Here is a 27,794-nt window from a genome sequence, read left to right as displayed (position 1 = left end):
AGCCTACCTTCCACTCTCTCTTTTTGAACTGCAGTATTAAACCTCCTTTAGAAAAGTATTAGATTTTAGCATTGCAGAGCTATGTATGTTGATATCTATGTATCTTGTTAGCATTTACACTACATTCTTCTGCTAATAAAATAGTTTCTATAGTTTCAGTAGCTATTGGCTGTAGTAAAAGTCGCTAGAAGACATCTTTGCCTAATATGCACAATTGTCAATTTGTAATTTACTGTAGAATAATGAGGAATGATGTCCCATGACAAAGACAAAAAGTGAGTAAAAAACACCCTAAATATGTTTAGAACTACAAATGAAATGCCTTCTGTTGATTCTTGTGTTTTGTTTTGTTTTAATCATTGAAATAATCCAATTTCAAAAGACTTATGTGGGTTGGAATTGCTAACTCTGCAAAGTCATTAAAAGTTTAGGATTTTTAATTTTTTTTATAACATTTTATTACATTTGGTCCAGTTTCAAACCTACACATGTTGTGAGTAACACTGAAATCCAGCTTCGTAAGCCAGGGAGGGATCATTGGAGGCTTTGGGCATGTGTGATTCATCTGCAGTTTGGATGCAGATTGGAGAAGTTGTGGGTCTCCTCTGTGCTCTGACTGCACCTACTGGGAGACTGACCGCCTGTGAATGTTTTGGGACCGGGGAGGGGCTCACGGCAGCACCCACTGCACGTTAAGGACAAGTAAATGCAGAACTATACGTGCTTTCAGTCTCCAGTAACTCCAGAAAAAAAGCCTCTAGATTTATCACTATTTGCTTTTAAAAAAAAGAAACAGTCACTAGAGGGGTCTGAATACTTGCGAAATATAGTGACAAAGTCACTAACTTGGCAACACTGCACTATTCAGATTAAAATCAGGGAGGCCATTACTCAAAATAACACCCCTCCAAGTCTCACTCTCATTGCCCACATGAGCTTTGAAGTCCCACAGCAGAAATATAGAGTCCACAGATTGAGTACTTTCCAGCTCTCCCTTTAGGGTCTCCAAGAATGCTGGGTACCCCGAGCTGCTGTTCAGTTCATAAACAGAAACAAAAGTCAGATCCTGTCCCCCAACCCACAGGGAAACTAACCTCTCATGCAGTTTGGGGTAAAACCCTATGTCCAGGCACAGAGCCATGGTGCTATGAGTAAGCACATACCTGCCTTACATCTCGCACCCTGGGGAAGTCCAGAGTGACAGAGCATCCAGTCCCTCTTGAGGAGGGTCTCCACCCTCTGTTTGTGGTCTGAGGAGGATTTTTTTTGCGTTGGCAGCATTAGTAAAAACAAAACATGACACTTAAAAAGTCCTTGAAAACTGGTTTATGTCATAGTACAGAGCCTAACCAAAAACACTGAGTGAAAGACGGGAATACACACTGTACAGGCAGCAGACTTTTTAACATTTGTGGACCTTAAATCACTGCGTACATCTCTCAGACTTGGTTTTTAAATCACTCCTTCACAAACATTCTAACAAATAAAAATGGTCCGATAGACAGAGACATGTTTTAATGACCAAAGAAACAAGACCAGAAGATAATTTGTGTGATTATATATTTTTGTATTTGGTCTACCTGAATTTCCATTTGTTTTAATAAGTACATGTATTTTCTTTTCCAGTTCTGCTTGTCATTGCTTCAGTAAGTAATGCAGTTTGGGTGCAGCTTGGACACAGTGCCACCATTTCTTGTAAACTGAACTGCTCAACAGTGACATGGTTGACCAAAAGCTTAGAATATTTATATATATATATCAGATTCTTCAGTTTTCTGGAGATAAATGTACAGTTGCTCCGGGTTTTGAGGGCAAGATTGAATGCTCCTCAGAGAAGATCAGAAGTGCAGATGTTTCCTTTAATTTATCGTCTGTGGTGTACAGTGACCGAGGCTGGTCCTACACAATGTGTAAGGGGAAGGACCATTGTGATAGATAGATGTTCTACGGTAAATTCTCATCTAAAGCGTTTCCAGTGTACTGCACTCGGTGTCAAAAATGTTTGTATAATGTTAAGGAGTAAAACTACATTGAACACAACAGATGTAGCCTCCCAGGACTTAATTAAACAAAACTGGGCCAAGTCTGGGCTTAATCCATGCTTGGAAAACAAGGACTGCAGGTCAGTTTCCTGGACAGTGTCTGGGCCTGGACTACACAGGATATTTCAATTCAGAATTAACACCAGATGTAGAAGTTAGACTTTCCACTGAAAAGTCTAATATAACACTTCCAAGTCCAAGAACCCAGCACTATCTGTCCACAAGTTGTTAAATTCTTGTGAAACTTCTAAAATAATTTGATAACAACCTGATAAAAGTACACTGAGCTCAACTACTGCCTTTGAATGGCTTTACACCTCTCTGACACTTGGTATACTTGGCACTAAGGCTTATGTGCTTCTTAAAAGTGTCACATTTTATTGGTCAATTCTCTTCTATGTAGATTAATCAAACACTGCATGCACTTATATTAGAAATAGGGGCACTGTAAAGTATCTGAATTCCCTAATTAGAAAGACATATACTGTATAGAGTATTTTAGAATAGGAAATTAATGTAGCTAATGAAACTGGTATTGATTATTGTTTTTATAATTCATTACAGTCCCCACTGATATAAATGTCTCTGTTGGAGCTCAGGCTACACTTCCTTGCTTCGCTGAAACAAACAAAGGCTCAGACTTCTCCTCTGTCTAAATTCAATGGGAAAAAGACCAAAAAGTTGGTGGTTAAACTTGAGAATGGAGTGATTTCGTATGGTTCTGGATTTGAGCCACATCATGGTGTCAACAGAAGGTTACAAAAAGGGGGACCTCTCTCTGAGCATCAACATTGTCAGATTCTCTGACTCTGGCTTGTTTAGATGCAGACTTAAAGACGGAGCGTACGGATACCCACACACAATTTCTCTGAATGTTGAAGGTTATTATATATTTATTTTGTCTTTAATACAGTCTCCTTTTTTAAGGCCTAATAACATGTAGATAAATGCTGCTGGAGACCTGCAAGAACAGATGAACTTTGATTTAAAAACGAAAAAATCCAGAAAAATCAGATGTGGTCAGTTAAGTAATGAGAAAGCAATTACAGTTCTGGCCATAGACCTAGAATAATTGGTCAGAGACTAAAGGGCACTAGTAGACTCATGCAAACTAGCTGCAGTGGATTTTGCCATTATTAATACAAACCGGATTCCAAAAAGTTGGGACACTAAACAAATTGTGAATAAAAACTGAATGCAATGATGTGGAGATGGCAAATGTCAATATTTTATTCGTAATAGAACATAGATGACAGATCAAAAGTTTAATCTGAGTAAATGTAACATTTTAAAGGAAAAATATGTTGATTCAAAATTTCACAGTGTCAACAAATCCCCAAAAAGTTGGGACAAGTAGCAATAAGTGGCTGGAAAAAGGAATTTGAGCATATAACGAACAGCTGGAAGACCAATTAACAATAATTAGGTCAATTGACAACATGATTGGGAATAAAAAGAGCTTCTCAGAGTGTCAGTGTCTCTCTGAAGCCAAGATGGTAAGAGAATCACCAATTCCACCATTGTTGTGCAGAAAGATAGTGCAGCAATACCAGAATGGTGTTACCCAGCATAAAATAGCAAAGACTTTTAAGTTATCATCATCAACCGTGCATAACATCATCAAAAGATTCAAAGAATCTGGAACAATTGCTGTGCGTAAGGGTCAAGGCTGTAAAACTCTACTGGATGCTCGTGATCTCCGGGCCCTTAAACGTCACTGCACTTCAAACAGGAATGCCACTGTCAAGGAAAAAACAGAATGGGCTCAGGAATACTTCCAGAAAGCATTGTCAGTGAACACAATCCACCGTGCCATCCGCCGTTGCCAGCTGAAACTCTACAGTGCAAAGAGGAAGCCATTTCTAAGCAAGCTCCACAAGCTCAGACGTTTACACTGGGCCAGCGGTGTTTTAAAATGGAGTGTGACAAAATAGAAAACTGTTCTGTGGTCAGATGAGTCACGATTTGAAGTCCTTTATGGAACACTGGGACGCCGTGTCATCTGGACCAGAGAGGACAAGGATAACCCAAGTTGTTATCAACGCTCCGTTCAGAAGCCTGCATCACTGATGGTATGGGGTTGCATGAGTGCTTGTGGCATGGGCAGCTTGCATGTCTGGAAAGGCACCATTAATGCAGAGAACTATGTTCAGGTTCTAGAACAACATATGCTCCCATCTAGATGTCATCTCTTTCAGGGAAGACCCTGCATTTTTCAACAAGATAATGCCAGACCACATTCTGCAGCAATCACAACATCATGGCTACGTAGGAGAAGGATCCGGGTACTGAAATGGCCAGCCTGCAGTCCAGATCTTTCACCTATAGAGAACAATTGGCGCATCATAAAGAGGAAGGTGCGACAAAGAAGGCCCAAAATGATTGAACAGTTAGAGGCCTGTATTAGACATGAATGAGCATTCCTATTTCTAAACTTGAGAAACTCGTCTCCTCTGTCTCCAGACGTCTGTCGAGTGTTGTAAGAAGAAGGGGGGATGCACACAGTGGTAAAAAAATGGCCTTGTCCCAACTTTTTTGGGATTTGTTGAGGCTATGAAATTTTGAAACAACTTTTTTCCCTTAAAATAATATTCTCTCAGTTTAAACATTTGATCTGTGATTTGTGTTGTATTCTGAATAAAATATTAGATGTTGGCACCTCCACATCATTGCATTCAGTTTTTATTCACAATTTGTTTAGTGTCCCAAATTTTTTGGAATCCGGTTTGTATATTTGTCATTTATTGTTAGCATTATTGAGCTAAATATAAATTAAACGTCTTTTTTTTTTTTCCCACAGCTCATCGGTTTGAACATTATGTAAAGGAGGTTGACTCCGTCTATCTGGATCTATTAGTCCAAACCTCAGCAATGATCCAAAAAGACTTGGTTCACTGAGCCTCAATCCTGAATAACTGTGTTGCTGAGTAAACTCATCACAGATAGCTTTACCAATGAAGTGGTGGGCATTCACAAACTAACAGTCATTGGTAAGTGTTTCAAGCTTTCCTGCTTGTTATTCAGCATTTCATTACAGCTGTTACTTTAAGTTATTGTAGTAATCAGGGAATCCAGCAACTACACTGCTCAAAAATTACAGGAACACTTAAATCACATATCTGATCTCGATGGTCCAAATATTCAAGCTGAAAATCTTTACTGATATAAATTTTGTAAGTTGCTGAGAACAGAGTAATATAACAACAATTAATGGAAACCAAAATCATCAACCCATTAAGGGCTGGTTTTCAAAATCACACCATAAAAATCACAGGTTCCTCCAATTTAGTGAATTTCATCAACTCATAGTGGGTATGACCCCTACATGACTGACTGTGTGCACTCCTGACATTTGGGTATGCCCGCTGAGGAGACGGCAGATGGTTTCCTCGTGGAGCTATTAGCTAAATGAACAACAACAACAAATCCGCACATTGCCATTTATTCCTTTGTGTCTATTTCCACTCTTTTTCAGGTGTGACCTCTTCTATAACTCCAGTGGTTGTTGTCTCAATATTGGTTGGTGTTTTGATGTTTGTTCTTGGAGCACTATTTGGGGTTTGTGTTCAAAAGAGGCAAGAGCAGATGAAGAGGGGGAAAAAATAGACACTTCTCAGTTGAGCAAAGTGAAAGTAATAATATGACTTCAAAGCCATGGACCGAAATGATGGAATCTCTTCATTCCCAGCCTGAAGACCAGGAGGTAGCTATACAAAGCTACTTTTTTACAGCACAGAGTCTGCCCTTGTTAAAGTTGTGAATGACTTGCTGATGTCTACAGATACTGGATTTTTTAACATCCTGGTTCTCCTTGGGCCCAATGATTCCAGGTAGGCTCTGGACCCACCGCGGCCCTGAACTGGATAAGCGCTTACAGATAATGAATATAATATAATAAATTATGGGCACCACACGTCTGAACCAGAAGAAATCTCTAAAACATTAGACATCATTATTACATTAGAAATATGCTACGTTATGCCTGAGAGTTCAAATCTGTACTGAAGATTAGGGTTTAGCCAGGAAAAGCAGTGATGCAGAAGTGTAACATGTTTTACTACCATGGTATACCCTTATCTAACTATATCTCTAAGTCCTCAGAAATTATTAGGACATTTTTAGAGATTTCAAAATCCCTGAAGGCATAGTTACTATGTTTATTTTAAAGGTGCCTCTAAAAAGGTGAAATAAATTTTGTATGAAACCAATTATGCCCAAACATAAAATATTAAAATAATCCAGCACCTAGTTTATACAATGACTATTACGTTAACCACTGTGTCATTTGTTGAAAGGCCATGTTTTTTTAGAATGCTTTCTCATCATTGTGAGAACCTTTTCCAGGAATTGTTTTTGGGAATTTATTTTAGTTTCATTGTTTTAATCAATCACACATCATTTTGTGTTATGAATAATACTTTTTTATTTTTTATATAGTAAGCACACCTTCAGCTTCATCACCATCATTCCTGTCCATATGTGTAAAGACCAAACAGAAGAAGGGTGTCTGTTTAAAAAAGACGTAACTAATATTTTATGGTGCTTTGTACTGTTTTTCTTTTCATGTCATACATGAAAATTGTTCCACTTGTATTACTGTTTTTAATAATAATAATAAACAATAATATGTATAAAATAAAAGCCTTTGAAACAGACCTACTTTGGTTACTTCTTGTGACATTGGGTCTAAGACAGGAACTGGGTTCTCTGAACACAAAAGGGGAGCTATTGAAATCACACTCCCATAGGAAGAGGGGTTGTGTCCAGCAGAAAGAGGACAGGGTCATGGGCGACAGAAACTTGTTGATGTAGAAGTGGAGCAAAGCACAGCCAATCTGTTCCAATACCCTGGAAGAACTACTGTAGCGCACACTGCTGACAATTTTAAGACTGCCTCCTACAGAAAGTTGTACACACACAAAAGCTCTTCCATGGGATGGGAGCAGACAGTCTAGCCTTCATTCCCCATGTGTATCAGTCAACCCTGTGGTGCCCATGACTCTGTCGCCAGTTCACAGATTGTTTTTTTTTTTATGGACCACTTTACTCTGACCAAAAGTAAATGACCATCGCAATTTGCCCCTCAAAGTAACTCCACGTGCTTGCCCATTACTTCTGCTTTGAACACACTGAACTTCAGGACCAGACTTCCCTTGCTGCCTGAAATATCCCACCACATGAAAGGGGCCACAGGAATGAGATTCATTCATTCATTGTCCAGTTCTGGGTCCAGGTGGGTCTGGAGCCTACCTGGAATCACTGGGTGCAAGGCAGGAACACACCCTGGTGGGGGCGCCAGTCCTTCACAAGGCGATTCACACACACACACACACACACAAACACACCTATGGACACTTTTTGGAGTCTCCAAGCCACCTACCAACATGCGTTTCTGAACCGTGTGATAAAACCCACGCGGACACACCAACCTCGTTCACAGCCACCCGGAGCAGGACTCAAACCCACAACTTTCAGATCCCTGGAGCTGTGTGACAGTGACACTATCTGCTGCGCCACTGTGCCGTCCCTGGAATGAGATAATCGATGTTATTCACTTTATCACTCAGTGGTTTTAAATCGACTACTGGGTAAATATTAGGGCAGCCACTTTCATTACCCCGAAAGAAGGACATACAGACACAGAGAGGCGTGATACTCTACAGCACACAATATGAAAACCATACAGTTCATATAACTGAACAATAAGTCTATAACCCTCTTGCCTCACGCCTGAACTTCCATCCATTCATTATCTGTAAGCGCTTATCCAATTTAGGGTCGCGGGGGGTCCAGAGCCTACCTGGAATCATCGGGCGCAAGGCGGGAATACACCCTGGAGGGGACGCCAGTCCTTCACAGGGCAACACAGACACACACACATTCACTCACACACTCACACCTACGGACACTTTCGAGTCGCCAATCCACCTGCAACGTGTGTTTTTGGACTGTGGGATGAAACCGGAGCACCCGGAGGAAACCCACGCGGACACGGGGAGAACACACGCCTGAACTTGTTATCTGTTATTCTCAACTCCTTTCCTCACTGTTTCCAAAAGTTATTGCTATTGGTCAGGAACATGGTCTCTGCCTGGACACTACAGACCTCGAGATGATTCCACTCATTTCTCCATGGTTTACTCATCACTGCATAACACTGGGTGAGGCATTAAACCTGTTATAAGTTACGTCTACTTACATTTTTGTGAGCCAATGACAAAAATAAAACAAATCCAAAATGAGCTCTGGCCAAGCTGAGTTATGTAAAAGAGTGGTGATTTTATGATGTGTGTTGAGGGAGAGAGAGCATTAATCAAAATGAATGAAACAGCAGCCTGTACATAAATAAATTCATAATTGGATAAGTCTCATTTAAATGAATTAATCAAGAAACAAGCCGTATACTCATTGAAAGGATCCAAATTTAGCACCTCCTCTACCCTTTTCGTGAATGACCTTCAAGTGCCTGCAGTACTCTCTTTAAAACATGTGGCTACGCGTTAGCATTGTCAGCTGATGTTAAACAACTATTAGGAGCTATGTTTATTTACAATCTGCTTCTTATTTACAGCCTGCTGTTTCCGCACATTACAGCCTCGATGCTGCACGAACAGAGATTAGTACTTCCTCTCGGTAAGTTTCCAAGTTTTAAAGTGAGCTTGTAGTAATTTTTTTTTTTGATATTCGACTGGTGGGGTGTAGAAAATATTACAGGTCAAAAAACGTCGCTATACACAGTAAATTAACTAGTGTTAAATAAACACTATTAGTGTTAAATTAACACTGTTATTGTAAGGTAATACTAATAGTGTTGATTTAACACTGGTGAATTTACTGTGTAGGTATTGCATTCATATTCGTGTTTCGCCCCTCCTCATGTTCATAAACAGCGTCCTAAAATCTATTTTTCCTAAACATTTTCGTAATTATGGAGGCACAGAGAACAAAATACAGCCATTATATTTTGCCAAAATATCATGTTTTCATTTCGACACTCAATTTTCAGACGCTGAAGAGCAATCAGCTCTCTGCGGCTAAAAAACTCACTTACACGTCTATAAATGGTACAATATGATGCTGACAGGCCTTAAATAGTTCATATTGTTCTATGATATGAATCTAGACTGCCTATATTGTCACTTTTGCCGCACACTAAAGGAAGACGTTCTCTGTTAGACGGCGACTGCCGCTATGGAAGGCCAACGAGCTCAAAAGAGTTGATGAAAAAGGCAATTGTTCTTCAATGCTTTGGATATCTAACATATTGGAGATTTTTTTGTTATTATATTACTGTTATATTTCCGTTTGCTTACTGGATTGTTTTTAAATGCTTTAAAATGGCGGATTTAATTAGTTTCTACATTAAAAGAACATGTTTTCCATCCATCCATTATCTGTAACCACTTATCCAATTCAGGGTCACGGTGGGTCCAGAGCCTAACTGGAATCATTGGGCGCAATCATTGGGGAACACACCCTGGAGGGGGGCGCCAGTTGCCCACAGAGCAACACACACAGTCACACATTCACACCTACGGAGTCGCCAATCCACCTACCAACGTGTGTTTTTGGACTGTGGGAGGAAACCCACTCGGTCACGGGGAGAAAACACCAACTCCTCACAGACAGTCACCCAGAGTGGGAATCGAACCCACACCCTCCAGGTCCCTGGAGCTGTGTGACTGCAACACTACGTGCTGCGCCACCTTAGATTTGGTCCCAAAACCCACGTCCCATACATCAATAACTATCATAAAATGGCTGTAGTAGTTTTAAAGTCCCTCATTTTCTACCTATTATATAATTTTCTAGCCCTTAATTTCTATTCAATCTCTTTAATTTCACTTTGAACCTTGTCATTATGTTAATATCATACATTACAGTAGCTACTTTTAAATGGCTGTATTTTTAAAACATTAAATAACAGTAGTACATTTACTGAAAATTGCCGGTATAGCTGCAGCCAAAGCCCAAGACGCTAAGGAACCATCGGTAAATTGTGGTTCCAATTTAAAACATGCACATAGATGAGCAGCTTGTAGTTATTATGATCCAAAACCTAATGTACAACAGGCAGGAGGTAAAATTTTTATTTTGTAAAATATGCCTCAGTTCAATTTTAATGTTTTTTTCCTTCATAAAATGAATTGCTACTGCCAGACAAATGAGATACAGATCTGAACTCAGCTGTAATGTATAGAACAGAGGTAGCCAACACCAGTTCTATTTCCTGCAATTGCTTCAAAAATCAGGCTGACCGATCAGAGCGCCTCTGTCATGGTTATAGACCAAACAAATGAGCAGGAAGACCGAGGGTGAACAGCTTGTCTTGTTCATGGCAGAACACAAAAGCTTGAAACATGAATAATTTACTGAGAACTAAAAATGCGAAGGTTAAAGGAAATATAATAATCTCATTTAAAGAGAGGCGCCTCAAACGCAGTAAACATTTAGCCGTTGATTCAATGTTGAAATAACGTACTTGACTGTCGTCTAATCAATGTTTTCTTAAGGTTGAAAATGAAAGCTGAAAAGACGTCCAAACACAGACGTAGCAAAGACGACTAAAATTTACATTAAAGGCGTCCTTTTAAAGCTGTTATTTTAACGTTGAAATCACGTACCTAAATGTCGTTCAATCAGCATTTTCTTCAGGTTGAAAATGAAGGTTGAAAAGATGTCCAAACACTAACGTTGAAAAGATTACTAACAAAGTCACATTAAAGATGTCCTTTTAAAGCCGTTATTTCAACGTTGAAATCACATACAAACCGGATTCCAAAAAGGTTGGGACACTAAACAAATTGTGAATAAAAACTGAATGCAATGATGTGGAGATGGCAAATGTCAATGTTTTATTCGTAATAGAACATAGATGACAGATCAAAAGTTTAATCTAAGTAAGTGTAACATTTTAAAGGAAAAATATGTTGATTCAAAATATCACAGTGTCAACAAGCATATAACGAACAGCTGGAAGACCAATTAACACTAATTAGGTCAATTGACAACATGATTGGGTATAAAAAGAGCTTCTCAGAGTGTCAGTGTCTCTCTGAAGCCAAAATGGTAAGAGGATCACCAATTCCACCATTGTTGCGCAGAAAGATAGTGCAGCAATACCAGAATGGTGTTACCCAGCGTAAAATAGCAAAGTGCATAACATCATCAAAAGATTCAGAGAATCTGGAACAATTGCTGTGCTCAAGGCCGTAAAACTCTACTGGATGCTTGTGATCTCCGGGCCCTTAAACGTCACTGCACCTCAAAGAGGAATGCCACTGTCAAGGAAAAAACAGAATGGGCTCAGGAATACTTCCAGAAAGCATTGTCAGTGAACACAATCCACCGTGCCATCTGCCGTTGCCAGCTGAAACTCTACAGTGCAAAGAGGAAGCCATTTCTAAGCAAGCTCCACAAGCTCAGACTTTGCACTGGGCCAGGGGTCTTTTAAAATGGAGTGTGGCAAAATGGAAGACTGTTCTGTGGTCAGATGAGTCACGATTTGAAGTTCTTTATGGAACACTGAGACGCCATGTCATCCGGACCAGAGAGGACAAGGATAACCCAAGTTGTTATCAACACTCCTTTCAGAAGCCTGCATCACTGATGGTATGGGGTTGCATGAGTGCTTATGGCATGGGCAGCTTGCATGTCTGGAAAGGCACCATTAATGCAGAGAATTATGTTCAGGTTCTAGAACAACATATGCTCCCATCTAGATGTCATCTCTTTCAGGGAAGACCCTGCATTTTTCAACAAGATAATGCCAGACCACATTCTGCAGCAATCACAACATCATGGCTACGTAGGAGAAGGATCCATGTACTGAAATGGCCAGCCTGCAGTCCAGATCTTTCACCTATAGAGAACATTTGGCGCATCATAAAGAGGAAGGTGCAACAAAGAAGGCCCAAGATGATTGAACAGTTAGAGGCCTGTATTAGACATGAATGGGAGAGCATTCCTATTTGTAAACTTGAGAAACTGGTCTCCTCTGTCCCCAGACATCTTTTGAGTGTTGTAAGAAGAAGTGGGGATGCCACACAGTGGTAAAAAATGGCCTTGTCCCAACTTTTTTTGACGCCATGAAATTTTGAAACAACATATTTTTCCTTTAAAATGATACATTCTCTCAGTTTAAACTTTTGATCTGTGATTTGTGTTCTATTCTGAATATAACATTAGATGTTGGCACCTCCACATCATTGCATTCAGTTTTTATTCACAATTTGTTTAGTGTTCCAACATTTTTGGAATCCGGTTTGTACCTAAATGTCATTCAGTAAACACTGAGTTAAAGTTGAAAAGACATCCAAACATAAACTTTGAAAAGATGAGTAACAGAGTCACATTACAAATGTACTGTCAAAGTACAGTAGGTTCCATTAAGAATTTAATGGTTCAGACTGGTTTTTAATGGTGTCTACATCTAAGAGTTTCCATCATGTAACCCATTAGCATTTAATGGTTCCTAATAGTTTAACCATTATTTCTTTAATAGTTTCCATTATGTTTCCAACACTTCTATTAGTATTTAATTGTACCTGTCAGTTCACAATCCCGGTTGGAAAAAACATTATACCCATAGGTAAAAGCAAAATATTTATAAACATATTTGCAAATTTTTTGTTATTAGCCCAAAATATGTGACTCAAATATGGCATACAATTACATGTATAAATGTATTTAAAATACAGTGGAACCTCTACTAACGAACGCCTATACTAACGAACTTTCCAAGATACGAACCAGGCATTTGAATATTTTTTGCCTCCACCAACGAACCATGACTCTAGAAACGAACCCAAACCTACGCTGAGCCGGCGGCTGGAAATGGCCACTGACCCCAATAGGCAAGTCTCCCAGCGCGCCCAGACTTGAGTGAGCTTTTAAGATTAGCAAATTGTAGTTTTAGCAATTTAGCATTAGTGTAAATAGCAGATCTATGCTTCGTCTCCCCACATTCACCGCCTGCCTACTCTTCGTTATTCCACCCACTCCCCACCTCCCGTCATACAGCCAGTGCCTGTGTTACTCCTCCAGCCAGTCGTCACGTCTCCAAGGTAGCGATATGTAACCACTTAAAACTTTTTTATTTCTTTTTATTACTGTTACCACTGTATTTCTTTTTTATTTTTAGTAAAGATACATGTATTTTTTTTACTAATTTGAGAGTTTTGTAAACATATTTTAAATGGAGAAAATTGACTCGAGAAACAAACTTTTCTACTTACGAACTGGGTCACGGAATGGATCAAGTTTGTAGATAGAGTTCCCACTCTATATATATTTAATGAAAATATAAATTTTAAATTCTGTATTTGATTACACATGTAAATGAAACAAAAATGTACATACTAAGAAAATGAAGTACAGATTTGAACAAAGTACAAAGTACAGAGTGTACAAAAGCTTGTCACTGGGGCTGTACCACTTTTAGGTACAATACAGTACCTTTCAGTGTAAGTTTTTGTACTAGTTAATATACTTGAAACCATAAGGGGCTAAAATGTAGCATTAACATTAGCTTTATATATACCAGCCCAGTGACAAACCATTTTGGACCCTGTGGTGACTAAAGTGTACCAGAATTATTCACACAAATATTCTTAATGACTTTCTATGCTGTTTATTTAGTTGTACACATGGACAATATAGCTTCAGTTAAAAAAAATAAATGTCAATAGAAGTCTATGAAATTGCAAATATATATGGAAATATTGAATTGTAATTTTGAGTTAAAACTTGCATGTACGAAAAGGAAATTTAAATTCAAACTTAGAATTTTATTGCAATTTTACATATTACATTTTAATTTTAATTTTAATACTGATAAGCTTCCATAATCAACAGTGTATAAAACAATTACTTAAGTAAAAAGGCAAAATAAAAAATATAGCAATTTTTAAATGAATAAAAATCCACCTGAAGAGGAAATGTGCAAAACTAATATTTTAATATATACATAATTTTTTTTTTATCTGTTTAACCCAATACATTTAATTAATAAAAATATGACAGTGGAAGGAAAATCATTGCTTGTGTTTTCAGTTCACATCTTCTGTTAGAATGAAACTTGAAAATAGTGTACTGGCAGTCATATACCACAGGTTGTACTGTACATGTCCACGCACAGGCCAATGTGTTGTTTGAGTTTGGGAAACGTAAACTTTCTATGCAGGAATTGTGTGCATTGGTTCAGTGGAGGCACACAGCTCCAGGGGCCTGGAGGTTGTGGGTTCGATTCCCGCTCCGGGTGACTGTCTGTGAGGAGTTGGTGTGTTCTCCCCGTGTCCGCGTGGGTTTCCTCCGGGTGCTCCGGTTTCCTCCCACAGGAAGGAACGTTGGTAGGTGGATTGGCGACTCGAAAGTGTCCGTAGGTGTGAGTGAATGTGTGTGTGTCTGTTATGCCCTGTGAAGGACTGGCGTCCCCTCCAGGGTGTATTCCCGCCTTGCGCCCGATGATTCCAGGTAGGCTCTGGACCCCCCGCGACCCTAAATTGGATAAGCGGTTACAGATAATGGATGGATGGATGGTTCAGTGGAGGCATGAAAGGTTTAGTACAGGAGGTTGATCACTCGAGTCACACTCTGCAACTCCATGTTTAAAATGCATCTCTGGAGAAATGTCATGGTGTTTTCAGGTGTGCAGGGTATTCAATTTTGAAGGCATGATACATACAGGAGTTTGTGAAGAAGGCCTCATCTACTGCACTATGACAGCAAATCTCAACTCAGCTTTCACCACACTCTGGCTTCCTCTGGAAACACCAGTTTCCCAGTCCTGATCTTTCAGGTGAATTATCAGATATAATGTTTTAGGTTCACCCTACAGAAAAACAGAAATAGACTTGGCATGACACACTAAGACATAATACTGACTTTCCGTTGACTGTGACTATTTCAGTTGGTGTGGCAACAGTTTAATTTATCATACTTAATGAGGGGGTCAGAGTTGTAAGTCAAGAAAAACAAGTTTATTCTTGAAGTCAATGCTTATACATCATGAAGGAAAATGCTTTAATAATGATCCCATACCTACCCTGGTTGCCCCCCTCGGGAGTTTGGTGTATTCTTACTGTGTCTGCATGGGTTCCCTCTGTGTGCTCCTGGTAGGTGGATTGGATACTCAAAAGTGTCCATAGTGTGAGTGTGTGAGTGAATGTGTGGGTGTGTGGTACCCTGTGAAGGACTAGTGCCCTGTCTAGGGTGTGTTCCCACCTTGCGCGGAGTGACTCCAGGTAGTATGTAAATATATTGTACCCACCACAACCTTGAACTGGACAAGAGGTTAAAGACAATGAATGAATACATGAATGAATGAAAGCACAGAAGCCACATTGATGCAATAATTGTTAAATTATTAGTTAGGTCAAATAACAACTTGCAAGCTTCTTTGAAGTCCTCTCTCATCTCAACGTCAATGTGGCGAGGTATATTTTAGGGAGTACAGCTGTAAATCCATCGCTGAACTGTTGAATTTTGTTCACTGTTAGAGTATGGATTCCATCAACCTCATCAGACAACTGTAAAAACAAAGCAGAACACAATAGATGAAAGCTTCTTTATAATATTCCAATAAATTATATCAATAAAGACAATAGTGTAGTGCAAATAAGCTAGAATAAGGAAAACATATTATATTATTATATAATATTAAAAATTGTCTAAGAGTAAAAAACTAATATATATTTAGTATGCCAGTCATTATGATCTGTACAAAACCATAAATATTTACAGAATCATAAAAGATACAATAATACTTATATGATGTTGGTTCACTTGTCACCTGCACTGGGCATATGGTGACAATGCTGTTGATGCATCTATTGACTTCCTTGCCTGATAAAATTACTGAAACCTTCAGATCTCTGCAACATTGAAAAGTGTCACATTTTCTAGCTTTTGCTTGAATGACATATGCAAGATGTGCTGGAGGATGGACAGTATTGTCTCAAAACATGTATGCTTTCATTAATAATCTGATCAACACTTATATGTTTAAAAATATTATTACAAATTCTACAATATAATAAAATACATATTTGCATTAGTGTTCCCCACAACATTTATATTTCACAGTTAAACCTTTGGGAACATGAACATACTCCATGTTAGTTGGATACCTGTGTGGGGAAAAAAAATTGTCAGTCTAACAAAATATTGTATCATATGTAAATGTTTTGGTGCACCTGATAAAATTATATGTATTGATTTTCTAAGTAAAAGTAATAACAGAGTACAATACATCGATATTTTACGCACAACTTCAGATAAAAGTATCATTTATCTGATGATTTTCACATATTCGGAAAAGCACAAATTGCAATTGGTATTGTATGATTTTACTTTCCAGCCCAGCACTTATTTTGATATTTGGTTAACATTCGCATTGTTAGTAAGGTGGCTTGCATGTAACTGCAACCCAGACCTGAAATAAATGTCAAAAACATTACTGTTAATAATGTAATATTACTTTTACAATTTTTATACAGAATGGTTTAACTATTATCCTCCTCTGCTCCTTCACTTGTCTTCACTGAGATGCTAACCTAGCATAGCTGTTGAGTTGCTAGAGCTCTTTAAATACTTATAATTTACCAGAATGAGTGAAGCTAAAATTTTATTAAGATTAAATATCACTTACCTCTGAATATACGAGCCTCCTCCGCTGTTTTAATGCCTGCTTCCACAAACCGTTGAAAAATCATCTACTGAAACTTATTTTGGCGCCATATTCAAACTCAGAGTAACCGTTATCTGAGGGGGGGGGGCTTTCTCTCTCTCAAACATACACATTATCTCTATTTCTCTCTCTCTCTCTCTCTCTCTCTCTCTCTCTCTCTCTCTCTCTCTCTCTTTTAACTGACTTGTTTAAAACGCATTCCGGACATCCACTGACATTATTAATTGGACCCAAAATAACAGACACATTTTGGACATCAACTGACGTTAACTGGTCCCGAATTAATTGACTTGTTTAAAAGGTATTTTGGACATCCACTGATGTTATCAGTTTGTCCCAATATAATGGACTTAAACGCATTTCGGACGTCCACTGAAGTTATCAGTTGGTCCTGAAATAACTGACTTGTTTTCAGTTCATTTTGGATGTCCACTGACGTTTAAAATATGTCCTTGGCGGACTAACTACTTTAAGACCTTTTTTGAACATGCAGGGACGTTCCTTGTTTACTGGGAAAGTCCCTCAGTGACTTTCAGAAACACCGTTGAACTCTCCGTGTTGTTCTAAAGACTGAGGGGGATACCGTGTGTGTGTGTGTCTTTAGGTACGGTGTTTAAAGTAAAATTCTAAATTCATTATCGCTCCGACTACATTAATCCATTATTCTTTCTCTTCCAGTGCCTTCTCCATGATTTCAGAGACAAAATTTTTTTTTTTTTTACCCAATACACCCAATTATAATAAGTGACCATGCTCCTGTCTTGTCTTATCTTACCTTAATTTTAAGCAACCTGTACCTCAGGCTACAACGTATTTACTAAAAAAATCCTAACTTTGATTCATTTTTAAAAATTAATGGACATCATTTTTGGAAATAAAGAACAACACAGAAATATCACCCACACTTCTTTGGGAGACAGGTAAAGCAGAACTGAGAGGGAAACTCATGTCATACTCAACATATAAGAAGAAAAAAAATAGAATTAGAAAACAGTTTGAAACAGCAAATAAAAGATCTCACAGTTAAATATACCATAGACCCTAAAGAAGAAACTTGAAATTGAAACATCTGCAATTGCAATTAGACAGTATACTCAATAAGAAAACCTGCTTTATGATCCAAAGACTCAAATATGAACACTGTAAACAAAACAATAAATCATGAATATATTTTACAAACCAACGAAAACAAAAAAAGCAAAAAGCCATTATACCTGCTATAAATGGCTTAACAGGTTACACCACATTAAATTAATAGTACGTTTCAAGCATTCTGTCAAAAATGATATACTCCTGAACAAGAACCGTCTGTAAATGACATCAACTTATTTTTAAAGAATAGCAACCTGCCCAAACTGAGTTTAGAATATACAGAAAAATTGGACAAACCAATAACTGAGAAATAACTATAATGCATTAATCCAACCCTCTACAGGAAACAATAAGCCTTACAGATGCATTTGTCTATTCTTCTTCCCATTACCAAGGGCTAATCAACTACAATATATCCACAACTGGAGAAATCCTAAACAAAATATTATTCCTGGTTAGAGATAGAACAAGATGCTTGTAAAAAACATATTTAAGCAGATTTACCTTATAATAATCATATAAAAACACACATTTTATCATAATATCAATGGACATAAGTACATAGTAGACATATTTAACAATATTTCCATAATGAAAAATGACAATTATCATAATCTGGTTCAGTATAAGGTAATTCAAGGAGCCCATATCACACAACATAACAGAAAAGACACATGCTCATACTGCACTTTAGGTTCTCCTGACACTTCTTTCCATGCTCTATGGACTTGCCCACCAATAAATAAATTTTGTCATTCTGTAATAGACTTAATGAAAATGTAAGTAATTCTACATAAGTGATGGGTTTCCTGCTATGCCCTGTACCATATTCTGGTAAATAATTAATTAAAGGTATTAATAATGTTAAAAATATCACAGTTTACATAAAACTTATTTAATGTGTAATCATCAAGACACTGCTGAATGACACTCTATCCATTTACACAAAAAAACTTGTGATCATGGCAGGAGTTTTAAATGGTGACCTGTCATATAACACAATTACCTTTACATTTAATTAACCAGAATAATATATACTTGATGAAGGAACAGGGGCTTTATATAGAAATGTTTACATTTCTATAAAGGTCTGATTGATTAAACAGTGTTTGTAATGGACATTCACAGTTTCTTTAAAATATTGATCAAAACACTCGCACTCAGGTGCTGTGGCTTAGTTTGGAGATCTCGCCTGTTTTTCTGTAAAGTTAAACAGAAAAGCTGCAGTGAACCCATCAGAAAGACAGTAAAATCTGTGGGTTATGGACAGAGGAGCTGACTTCCCATCAGAAAGTGAAAGATGCGTGTCACTGAAACACCTCCACACATGAATAAAATCTTAAAAACTTTTAGCATTCAATTTCTGTCTGAACGTCCAGTAAAACACTGTAATGTTGAGTAGAGCTCGGCTAAGTACAGCATTAACAGTGTTAGATCCATAGTGATGGACACAAAGCAACGAGGTGAAGTGTCCCAGTTCTTCTCTCAGACCCCTTCATCACTTGAACACTGCGCCCCACTTGCTTACGTTTACACTGTCATTAAAGTGCTCACTTCAAAGAGGTACTTAGGTTTCAGGGCAGGATTTGGGATGGTGTGAGACTGCTGCGTGATTGGTAGCCTTAAGGGTGCTGTGATTGGGTAATGCTGTGATCAATCTCTCTGTGGGAAATCTGGGAAGCCTGCTGGTTGATCTCTGGTCTGGATTCATATTTTTGCAATCAGACTTTATTTTACTCTGAATTTTTGTAATCTGAATGTTTATGTAAAATACTCATGTCATTAATTTAGCTACACACATTCATTCATTCATTGTCTGTAACCGCTTATCCAGTTCAGGGTCGCGGTGGGTCCGGAGCCTACCCGGAATCAATGGGCATAAAGCAGGAACACACCCTGAAGGGGGCATCAGTCCTTCACAGCATGACACACTCACACAACCACACACACACACACACAATCACATCTATGGACACTTTTGAGGTGCCAGTCCACCTACCCATATGTATTTTTGGACTGTTGGAGGAAACCTTTGCACCTGGAGGAAACCCACACAGTCAAGGGGAGAACACACCAGACAGTCACCTGGAGCAGGACTTGAACCCACAACCTGTGTGACTGCAACGTTACTTGCTGCTCCATCATGCCACCCGGTCCCATATATATATATATATATATATATATATATATATATATATATATATATATATTTATTTATTTATTTTTTTTTAATTACTTGTAGTGTACAGAGACCAGTGGTGGACAGTAACAAAGTAAATGTAATTCGTTACTGAACTATGTACTATGAACTATGTATTACTTATCTCCACTACATTTTCAAAGTCAAAAGTCTCACTCCTTACTCCACTAAATTATGAATATCTGCTGTTCCTTTGGGTGTATGTGTGTGTGGGGGGGAATAGTAGCATGTCTGAACAAACGCAAGACAGATAGATAAAGTCAGAGCACAAATAATGACCAAACCTCTAGTTTCTCCACATAAAACTGAGTAATAAGCAAGGCATACTTTATTTTAACTGTTGTTCATATTTGAGACTGTAAATAATCACTTGTTTCAGTTCTTAGAACTCTTATGAATAAACAAAATTATTTGTAATCTTTAGTTAGAGTAAGCAGTGACTAAAATTCATTTGTATATTACATGGTTTACTGATCTGTAGATGTCATTAATCACTCCAATCTGAGGGTGAGTATCAGGTGCAGGTTTAACAGTGTTTAACAATTTACATTAAAAATTAACACAAAACTTGAAGCGAGGTCGAAACTGAAATATTCAAAAACCCAAAAACAAAATAAACGGCAAATCTAAAAAATGAATATAAGTTTTAAGCAAAAACTCAGAAAAATTAAACATGTATTTAAGAAACAGATTGCTCAGAATTGCAGAAATAGCTCAAACAACGACCTACTTTGCAACTATGAAGACAAAACAGAGCTTAAAGGACATCTATGTAACATAGGAAACAGCACCCAACAGGATAGACGGAGCCTGCAAAGGGTAGTGCGCTCGGCTGAGCGCGTCAACCGAGTCGTGCTACCTGACCTCCAGACCATCTATAATAAAAGGTGCTGGTCCAAATCAAAGAAGATAGTGAAGGATGACCTCAAGTCATCCAAACAACAAACTCTTCATGCTGCTGCCATCAGGGAAGTGTTTTCGCTCCCTGAAAACAAACACAGCCATCTTTCTAATGGCTTTTCTGTCTCTGAACCAGGTCTAAACCCAGACTTCATCCAGCTCACACTTTACACCATATACTAGACTGTTAACTGCTTTTACTACATACATGCTTTTTGCTTATCACCCCATATTTTGCACTGCATTTATTTGCACATTCAAATGCATATTATGTACTTTAATCCCACATTAATCCACATTTAGAGCCTAATCTGAAAGGCATACACACAGCTCACTTTTTTTATACTTTTTATAAATGTTTTATTTTACTTTTGTCTTTGTTCTAGTTTTAGCTTTAAATCATTTTAGTTTAATATTTATTATGAGAATGTCTATATATAATTTTTTTTAATTATTATTCTATTTCTATTTCATTTCTGGTAGCCACTGGTCATTCCTACCAGTGGCTACCAGACTTTATAACTCCACACTTAAAGCACGACACCTTTTACATGTACAGTAATTACAATAGAACAAATTTTTTAATTATGAGTGTAACAACTCAAATGTGCTATACTCATACTGCTGTATACAGTATATCCGTATTTATTATTATAGATGTGTACATATTGTAAAAAATTCCTTTTGTGTTAAATTTTTATTAGAGTGTTTATTCTTTTACAACTGGCTGCTACTGTAATAATTGCAATTTCCCCCTGGGATCAATAAAGTATTTCTGATTCTGATTCTGATTTTTCTATAGTTTTTTTCCCTTTAATCTTGTATTTTGTTAACGTGTGTGGACAGTTGTCAAAGCATTTCACTGCAAATTGTACCATGTATAACTATGTATGTGGTGAATAAACTTTCATAAGATTTGTAACATTTTTCAATCTTAAAATTACAGCTTTAAAATTATTGTGATCTTCACTGAGCTTTGATGGGGAGAATTGAGCCTCTGTCAAACCTAAACTTCAACCATACTGGCCTTGCTTGGTTAAAGTAATCTTGCTTTACCAACTAAACCATCAAAGTGAAATTGATCAAGAGCTAAGTTGATCAAACAATGAGGACCACCCCCCCCCCCCCCCCCCGCACACACACACACAAAGTATGTTTGTTTTAGTTAATTACTAATTTATATGTGCCAGAATAAATAGCCATTCAACTCTTGACCAATATAGGGCAAAGTTTTAGTTGCCAAAGAAACAGGACCAGAAGATAATTCGTGTGATTATATATAGTTTTTTCTGTATTTGGCCTACCTGATTTTCGATTTGTTTTAACAAGTACATGTTTTTTCTTTTCCAGTGCTGCTTGCCATTGCTTCAGTAATGAATGCAATTACGTTGCAGCTTGAACACAGTGCCACTATTTCCTGTAAACTGAACTGCTCAACAGTGACATGGTTCACCAAAGGCTCAGATGATGATCAAATATTTAAGATCTTTCAGTTTTCTGGAGGGAAATGTACTGTTGCTCCAGAGTTTGAGGGCAGGATTGAATGCTCTGAAGAGAAAGTAAGAAGTGGAGATGTTTCCTTGACTATATCATCTGTTGTGTACAATGACAGAGGCTGGTACTACTGCTCGTGTGATGGAAATGACTACTGTGACCAGAAGATAGAAGTTCTATGTAAGGGGCACTGTAAAGTATCCAAATATACTAATTATAAATATAAACACAACATATAATTTGACATGATATGAAAATGAAGCTGATATTCATTGATCATTGTTTTTATGATTCATTACAGTTCCCACTGCTGTAAATGTGTCTGTTGGAGCCCAGGCTACACTTCCATGCTTCGCTGAAACGGACAAATACTCAGACTTCTCCTCCATCTACATTCAATGGGAAAAAGACCAAAAGCTGGTGGTGAAACTTGAGAATGGAGTGATTTCGTATGGTTCTGGATTTGAGCAGAGGGCCATGGTGTCAACAGAAGGTTACAAAAAGGGGGACCTCCCTCTGAGAGTCAACAATGTCAGATTCTCTGACTCCGGCTTGTTTAGATGCTCTCTTAAGGACGGAGCATACGGATACCCACACGCAGTTTCTCTGACTGTTGAGGGTTATTATATTTTCATTTTGTCTTTTGTCCCCCTGGAGTCTGAGGCCTTTCAGCCATGTCTGAGCTGATTTGACATGCCTTGATATTTTATTAAAATTCACCTACCTAAAAAAGGTTTGTTCCCAAAAAGCCACACTTGCTAATATTCAGCACAAACCCAGCAACAATAAAGTGAGAGAAGTCTGTACATCATTCATCTGCTTTTTGTTTAAATTAACTCTAAATATGGACTTCCCAAAAAACAATATTCAAAGTTGCTGATATATAGTGAAAAAGCTCTGAAGGTTGTAGACGTGTGTTGACTACACACTGCTGTTACAGCTTTCTGATATTTTAATTAGTTTGTCTTCTATATTGCTGTGAATCTGATGTGACGCTGTATTCATGATTATTCATGAGATAGGTGTGAATCACAGGTGAGAAATACCTTCCCCACTGTCAAAAATAATGGCCCATTAGCCCCCACCTACTCCATCAGTGAGACCAACTGAATTGCTTGTTTGATAAAGGTGGTATTTTAGCTTTTTAGCTGCTAAATAACTGCTTTGGAGCAACAAAGCCAGAAATATGAGCTATAGATGACTGACTGAAAGCAACAAAGAGCATCCAAACTTTACTACAAGCTGTTTTCCCCTATATCAACTGAGCTCTGTGCCTCTGGGCAATTACTGAACATTACCACCAGCTTCACCAATACCTTTGCTGTGCTCAGTGTGAAAACAGCCATGTGCTTGTGTTTATATCACTAAAATTGGCGTTTTCACACGTCAGAATCCTCCAATAAGAGTGGCTCTATCAGCATGTTATTATCATATGAATATGAATGGGTGGGCCATAAAGGCGTGCTGTCTGAGTCTCAGAGGGTTACACAGAGTCACTTTTTAAAAGAACTACTAACAAACCAGCTACAGTGGATGGAATCAATTTTTTATTCATTTGGCATTTATTGTTAGCATTATTGTGCTAGACAAATATAAATTAAACGTCTCTGTTTTCTCCCACAGTTCATCGGTTTGAACACTCTATAAAGGAGGGCGACTCCGTCTCTCTGGATCTAGTCGTCCAAACTCCAGTGATGATGCACTTCTCACAGGACAGTGGAAACACTGCAGAGTCCTGGATGTGCACCAAGCCAAAAGAAGACTCTTTTCATTGTAAACCAGACTACGAGCAGAGAGCCTCCATCCTGAATAACGCTGTGGTGCTGAGTAAAGTCTTAGAGTCTGACAGTGGAACGTACACCATCACAGACATCAGAACAAATGAAGTGGTGGGCGTTCACAAAATAACAGTCATTGGTTAGTGCTTATTAATCTTTACATTTTAAATTTCATTAGGTCATCCCATGTTTAAATCACATAATTTAATATTTTTTTACCTCATTACTTGCCCTCAGTTGTCCCTACCAACTGTTTTTTTTGGAAGTCCTGAATTGCAGGAACATGTATTTTATGTATATTGACAAATTAAGTTGTAGCCACTCCTTCATGTTGTGTTGCAGAAACATATTGCTCATTTATACACCAAACAGCCATAACATTTAAAATAGACTACTTATTTATATAAACACATTGTTAATTTCATAAGTGCACTCTAGTTCTAAAATTAGATTGTAGTCCATTTGTTGCTTGCATACTTTAGTAGCCCCCTTTTACCTTGTTTTTCAATGATCAGGGGGACAGGACCAGTAAAGAGCAGGTATGATTAGGTGGGTGGATCATTCACAGCACTGATGTTCAGGTGTCGGTGTTTAGCATAGGTCTAAAAATGTGATGGCTATTATTGACGGCCCTGCCCTCACCTCCCTTTGTAATTGTCACCTCCTCCCACACTCACGACTTCCACCTCATTGCATTTTTCAAACTTTCAGAGAGGGCTGGGTTCCAAACATTTCAAGGGCTTAAATAAACTTTTAGAAATATCCAGCAGCACTCTTCTCTTGTGTCAGATCCTTATACAGGTGCTGGTTGTAAAATTAGAATATCATGAAAATGTTGATTTATTTCAGTAATTCCTTTCATTATATTTTATACTTGTATATTATACTCATTCATTACACACAGTCTGATATATTTCAAGTGTTTAGTTCTTTTCATTTGATGATTATAACTGACGACTAATGAAAACCCCAAATTCAGTATCTCAGAAAATTAGAATATTACTTAAGACCAATACAAAAAAGGATTTTTAGAAATGCAGGTCAACTGAAAAGTATGAACATGAAAAGTATGAGCATATACAGCACTCAATACTTAGTCGGGGCTCCTTTTGCCTGAATCACTGCAGCAATACGGCGTGACATGTAGTCGATTGGTCTGTGGCACTGCTCAGGTGTTATGAGAGCCCAGGTTGCTCTGATAGTGGCCTTCAGCTCTTCTGCATTGTTGGATCTGGAGTATTGCATCTTCCTCTTCACAATATCCCATAGATTTTCTATGGGGTTCAAGTCAGACTAGTTTGCTGGCCAATTAAGAACTAAGAAACTTTACACTGGACCTCAAGCAACATGGATCCTGTCCCTCTCCTCTTTTCCTCCAGACTCAAGAGTGGCTTGACACAAGGAATGCAACAGCTGAAACTCATGTCTTGGATACGTCTGTGCGTGGTGGTTCTTCAAGCACTGACTCCAGCTGCAGTCCAGTCTTTGTGAATCACCCCCACATTTTTTAATGGGTTTGGTTTCACAATCCTCTCCAGGGAGCAGTTATCCCTGTTGCTTGTACAATTTTCCTACAATATCTTTTCCTTCCCTTCACCTCTCTGTTAATGTGCTTGGACACAGAGCTCGATGAACAGCCAGCCTCTTTAGCAATGACCTTTTGTGTCTTACCCTGCTTGTGTAAGGTGTTAATGGTCGTCTTTGGACAACTGTCAAGTCAGCAGTCTTCCTCATGATTGTGTAGTCTACAGAACTAGACTTAGAGAACATTTAAAGGCCTTTAAGGTGTTTTGAGTTAATTAGCTGATTAGAGTTTGGCACCAGGTGTCTTCAATATTTAACCTTTTCACAATGTTTTAATATTCTGAGATACTTAACTTGGGGTTTTCATTAGTTGTCGGTTATAATAATGAAATTAAAATAATAAAAAAAACTCTTAAAATAGCTCAGTCGCCCCCTTCAGGGTGTATTACCGCCTTGCGCCCAATGATTCCAGATAGGCTCTGGACCAACCGCGACCCTGAACTGGATAAGTGCTTACAGGTAATGAATGAACGAATATATCTGTCTGTGTTAAATGAATGAGTATAATATACAAGTTTCAACTTTTTCATGATATTCTAATTTTATGACCAGCACCAGTGCAATACACACACTATCACACTACCACAATATCTATGTCACCTTATCCCTGAGAAAAGCACGTCATCCAAAATAGTACCTCGTCTGTGGAGGTCCTGTGGGGGTTCTGACTAGCAAGGTAAGTGGAACTGATAATGGACAGAGGAGCTGGTTTAAACTGCAGGACAGGTCTGCCTCTCTGGTGATAGAACCTGCCTGGGCCAAGCCAATTGCTGTGTGAAGATAGGGGTGGCTGATGTCTGCATGATCATGCATGCTGCCAACTAATTATTCCTCAATCATATAAATTCTACAAACACTAAAATTAAATGCAGCTCATATGTAAAAAATTCCTTTTGTGTCTGTTTCCCCTTTTTCAGGTCTACCCCCTGTTAAGATTCCAGTGGCTGCACTCTCATCTGTGGGTGTTGTTTTGGTGTTTTTTCTTGTAGCATTTGTGGCTTACTTATGGAAGTGTCAAAAGAGAAAAATGAAGAAAGATGTGTCCCAAACCAAAGGTGAACTTGGGCAAGTCTGAGGACGAGGAGTTGGATGGTCTTCTACAAGATCAATGTAGAAGTGATATGAAAATATATGATGTTAAAAGTGTTGTTACTTTACATACAGCAAACATGCCTAAATGCCTAAATCTCTGCATCTATAGCCATACTATCATCTGTGATAGTACACATAATAGCTATAGTTGTATTGTGGAGATCCTGAGCCCAGTTTCCTATCACCACCACTGTAAGGAAATCTAAAGGAGTATACATTTTCCCAGGACTGTTTACATCTTAGCTACTGAAATATGCACAAGGAACCGATTATCCAGTTCAGGGTTGCAGTGGGTCAGGAGTCTATCCGGAATCACTGGGCACAAGGCGGGATCACACCCTGAAGGTGGCTCCAGTCCTTCACAGGGCGACACACATGTTTGAGTCACCAATCTACCTAGTAACAGGTGTTTTTGGACTATGGGAGGAAAACGGAGCACCCAGAGGAAACCCACACAGAAACAGGGAGAACACACCAAACAGCCATTCACCCAGAGTAGGAGTATTTGAATCCACATCCTCCAGGTCCCTGGAGCTGTGTGACTGTGACACTACCTGCTGCTCTACCATGCCATCCCTGCACACCCTCACTGAAAAGTGACTCCATGATAATTTATGTGTTTAAAACAGAAACAAATATAACTGGAAATGAACTGTGAAAAATGCTGAAATGTGAAATGTAGCTAACACCTTTCTCAGGAAACACCTATCAAAACAGCACTGAATAAATAACGTTGACAGGAGTGAGCTTGGAACACCATGTTTAACTGTCTTTTTTTTTTTTCTTTTTTGCTGTCATGTTTCGGCCCACACGTTGAAGCTATAACAGCTTTAACTCTCTTGGGAAGGCTTTCCTCAAGTTTAGGAGTGTGTTTATGGGAATTTTTAACCATTCTTCTAGAAGCGCATTTGTGAGGTCAGACA

The 27,794-nt window shown here is 38.3% G+C and overlaps 1 protein-coding gene and 1 long non-coding RNA gene across 3 annotated transcripts; both read left to right on the top strand.

Moving 5' to 3' along the window:
- The first annotated feature begins 2,699 nt into the window (after positions 1–2,699).
- LOC136687489 (uncharacterized) lies at positions 2,700–6,624 on the top strand. Of its 2 annotated transcripts, XR_010800485.1 has the most exons (4): positions 2,700–2,923; positions 4,843–5,032; positions 5,518–5,872; positions 6,480–6,609. It is a non-coding gene; the product is annotated as an uncharacterized lncRNA (long non-coding RNA). The 2 variants fall into 2 exon arrangements; XR_010800484.1 differs by having other exon boundaries at positions 2,703–2,923; positions 5,518–6,624.
- A 1,965-nt stretch (positions 6,625–8,589) lies between these two features.
- On the top strand, positions 8,590–23,104 carry LOC136675740 (versican core protein-like). Its single transcript, XM_066652477.1, has 3 exons — positions 8,590–8,675; positions 22,274–22,597; positions 22,719–23,104. The coding sequence occupies exons 1-3, from the start codon at positions 8,642–8,644 to the stop codon at positions 23,102–23,104; spliced, it is 744 nt and encodes a 247-aa protein (XP_066508574.1). The 5' UTR covers positions 8,590–8,641.
- The last annotated feature ends 4,690 nt before the right edge of the window (positions 23,105–27,794 follow it).

Source organism: Hoplias malabaricus, chromosome 2 (genome assembly GCF_029633855.1).
Source record: "Hoplias malabaricus isolate fHopMal1 chromosome 2, fHopMal1.hap1, whole genome shotgun sequence".
Taxonomy (NCBI): domain Eukaryota; kingdom Metazoa; phylum Chordata; class Actinopteri; order Characiformes; family Erythrinidae; genus Hoplias; species Hoplias malabaricus.
This window is presented reverse-complemented; position numbering and strand designations above follow the sequence as displayed.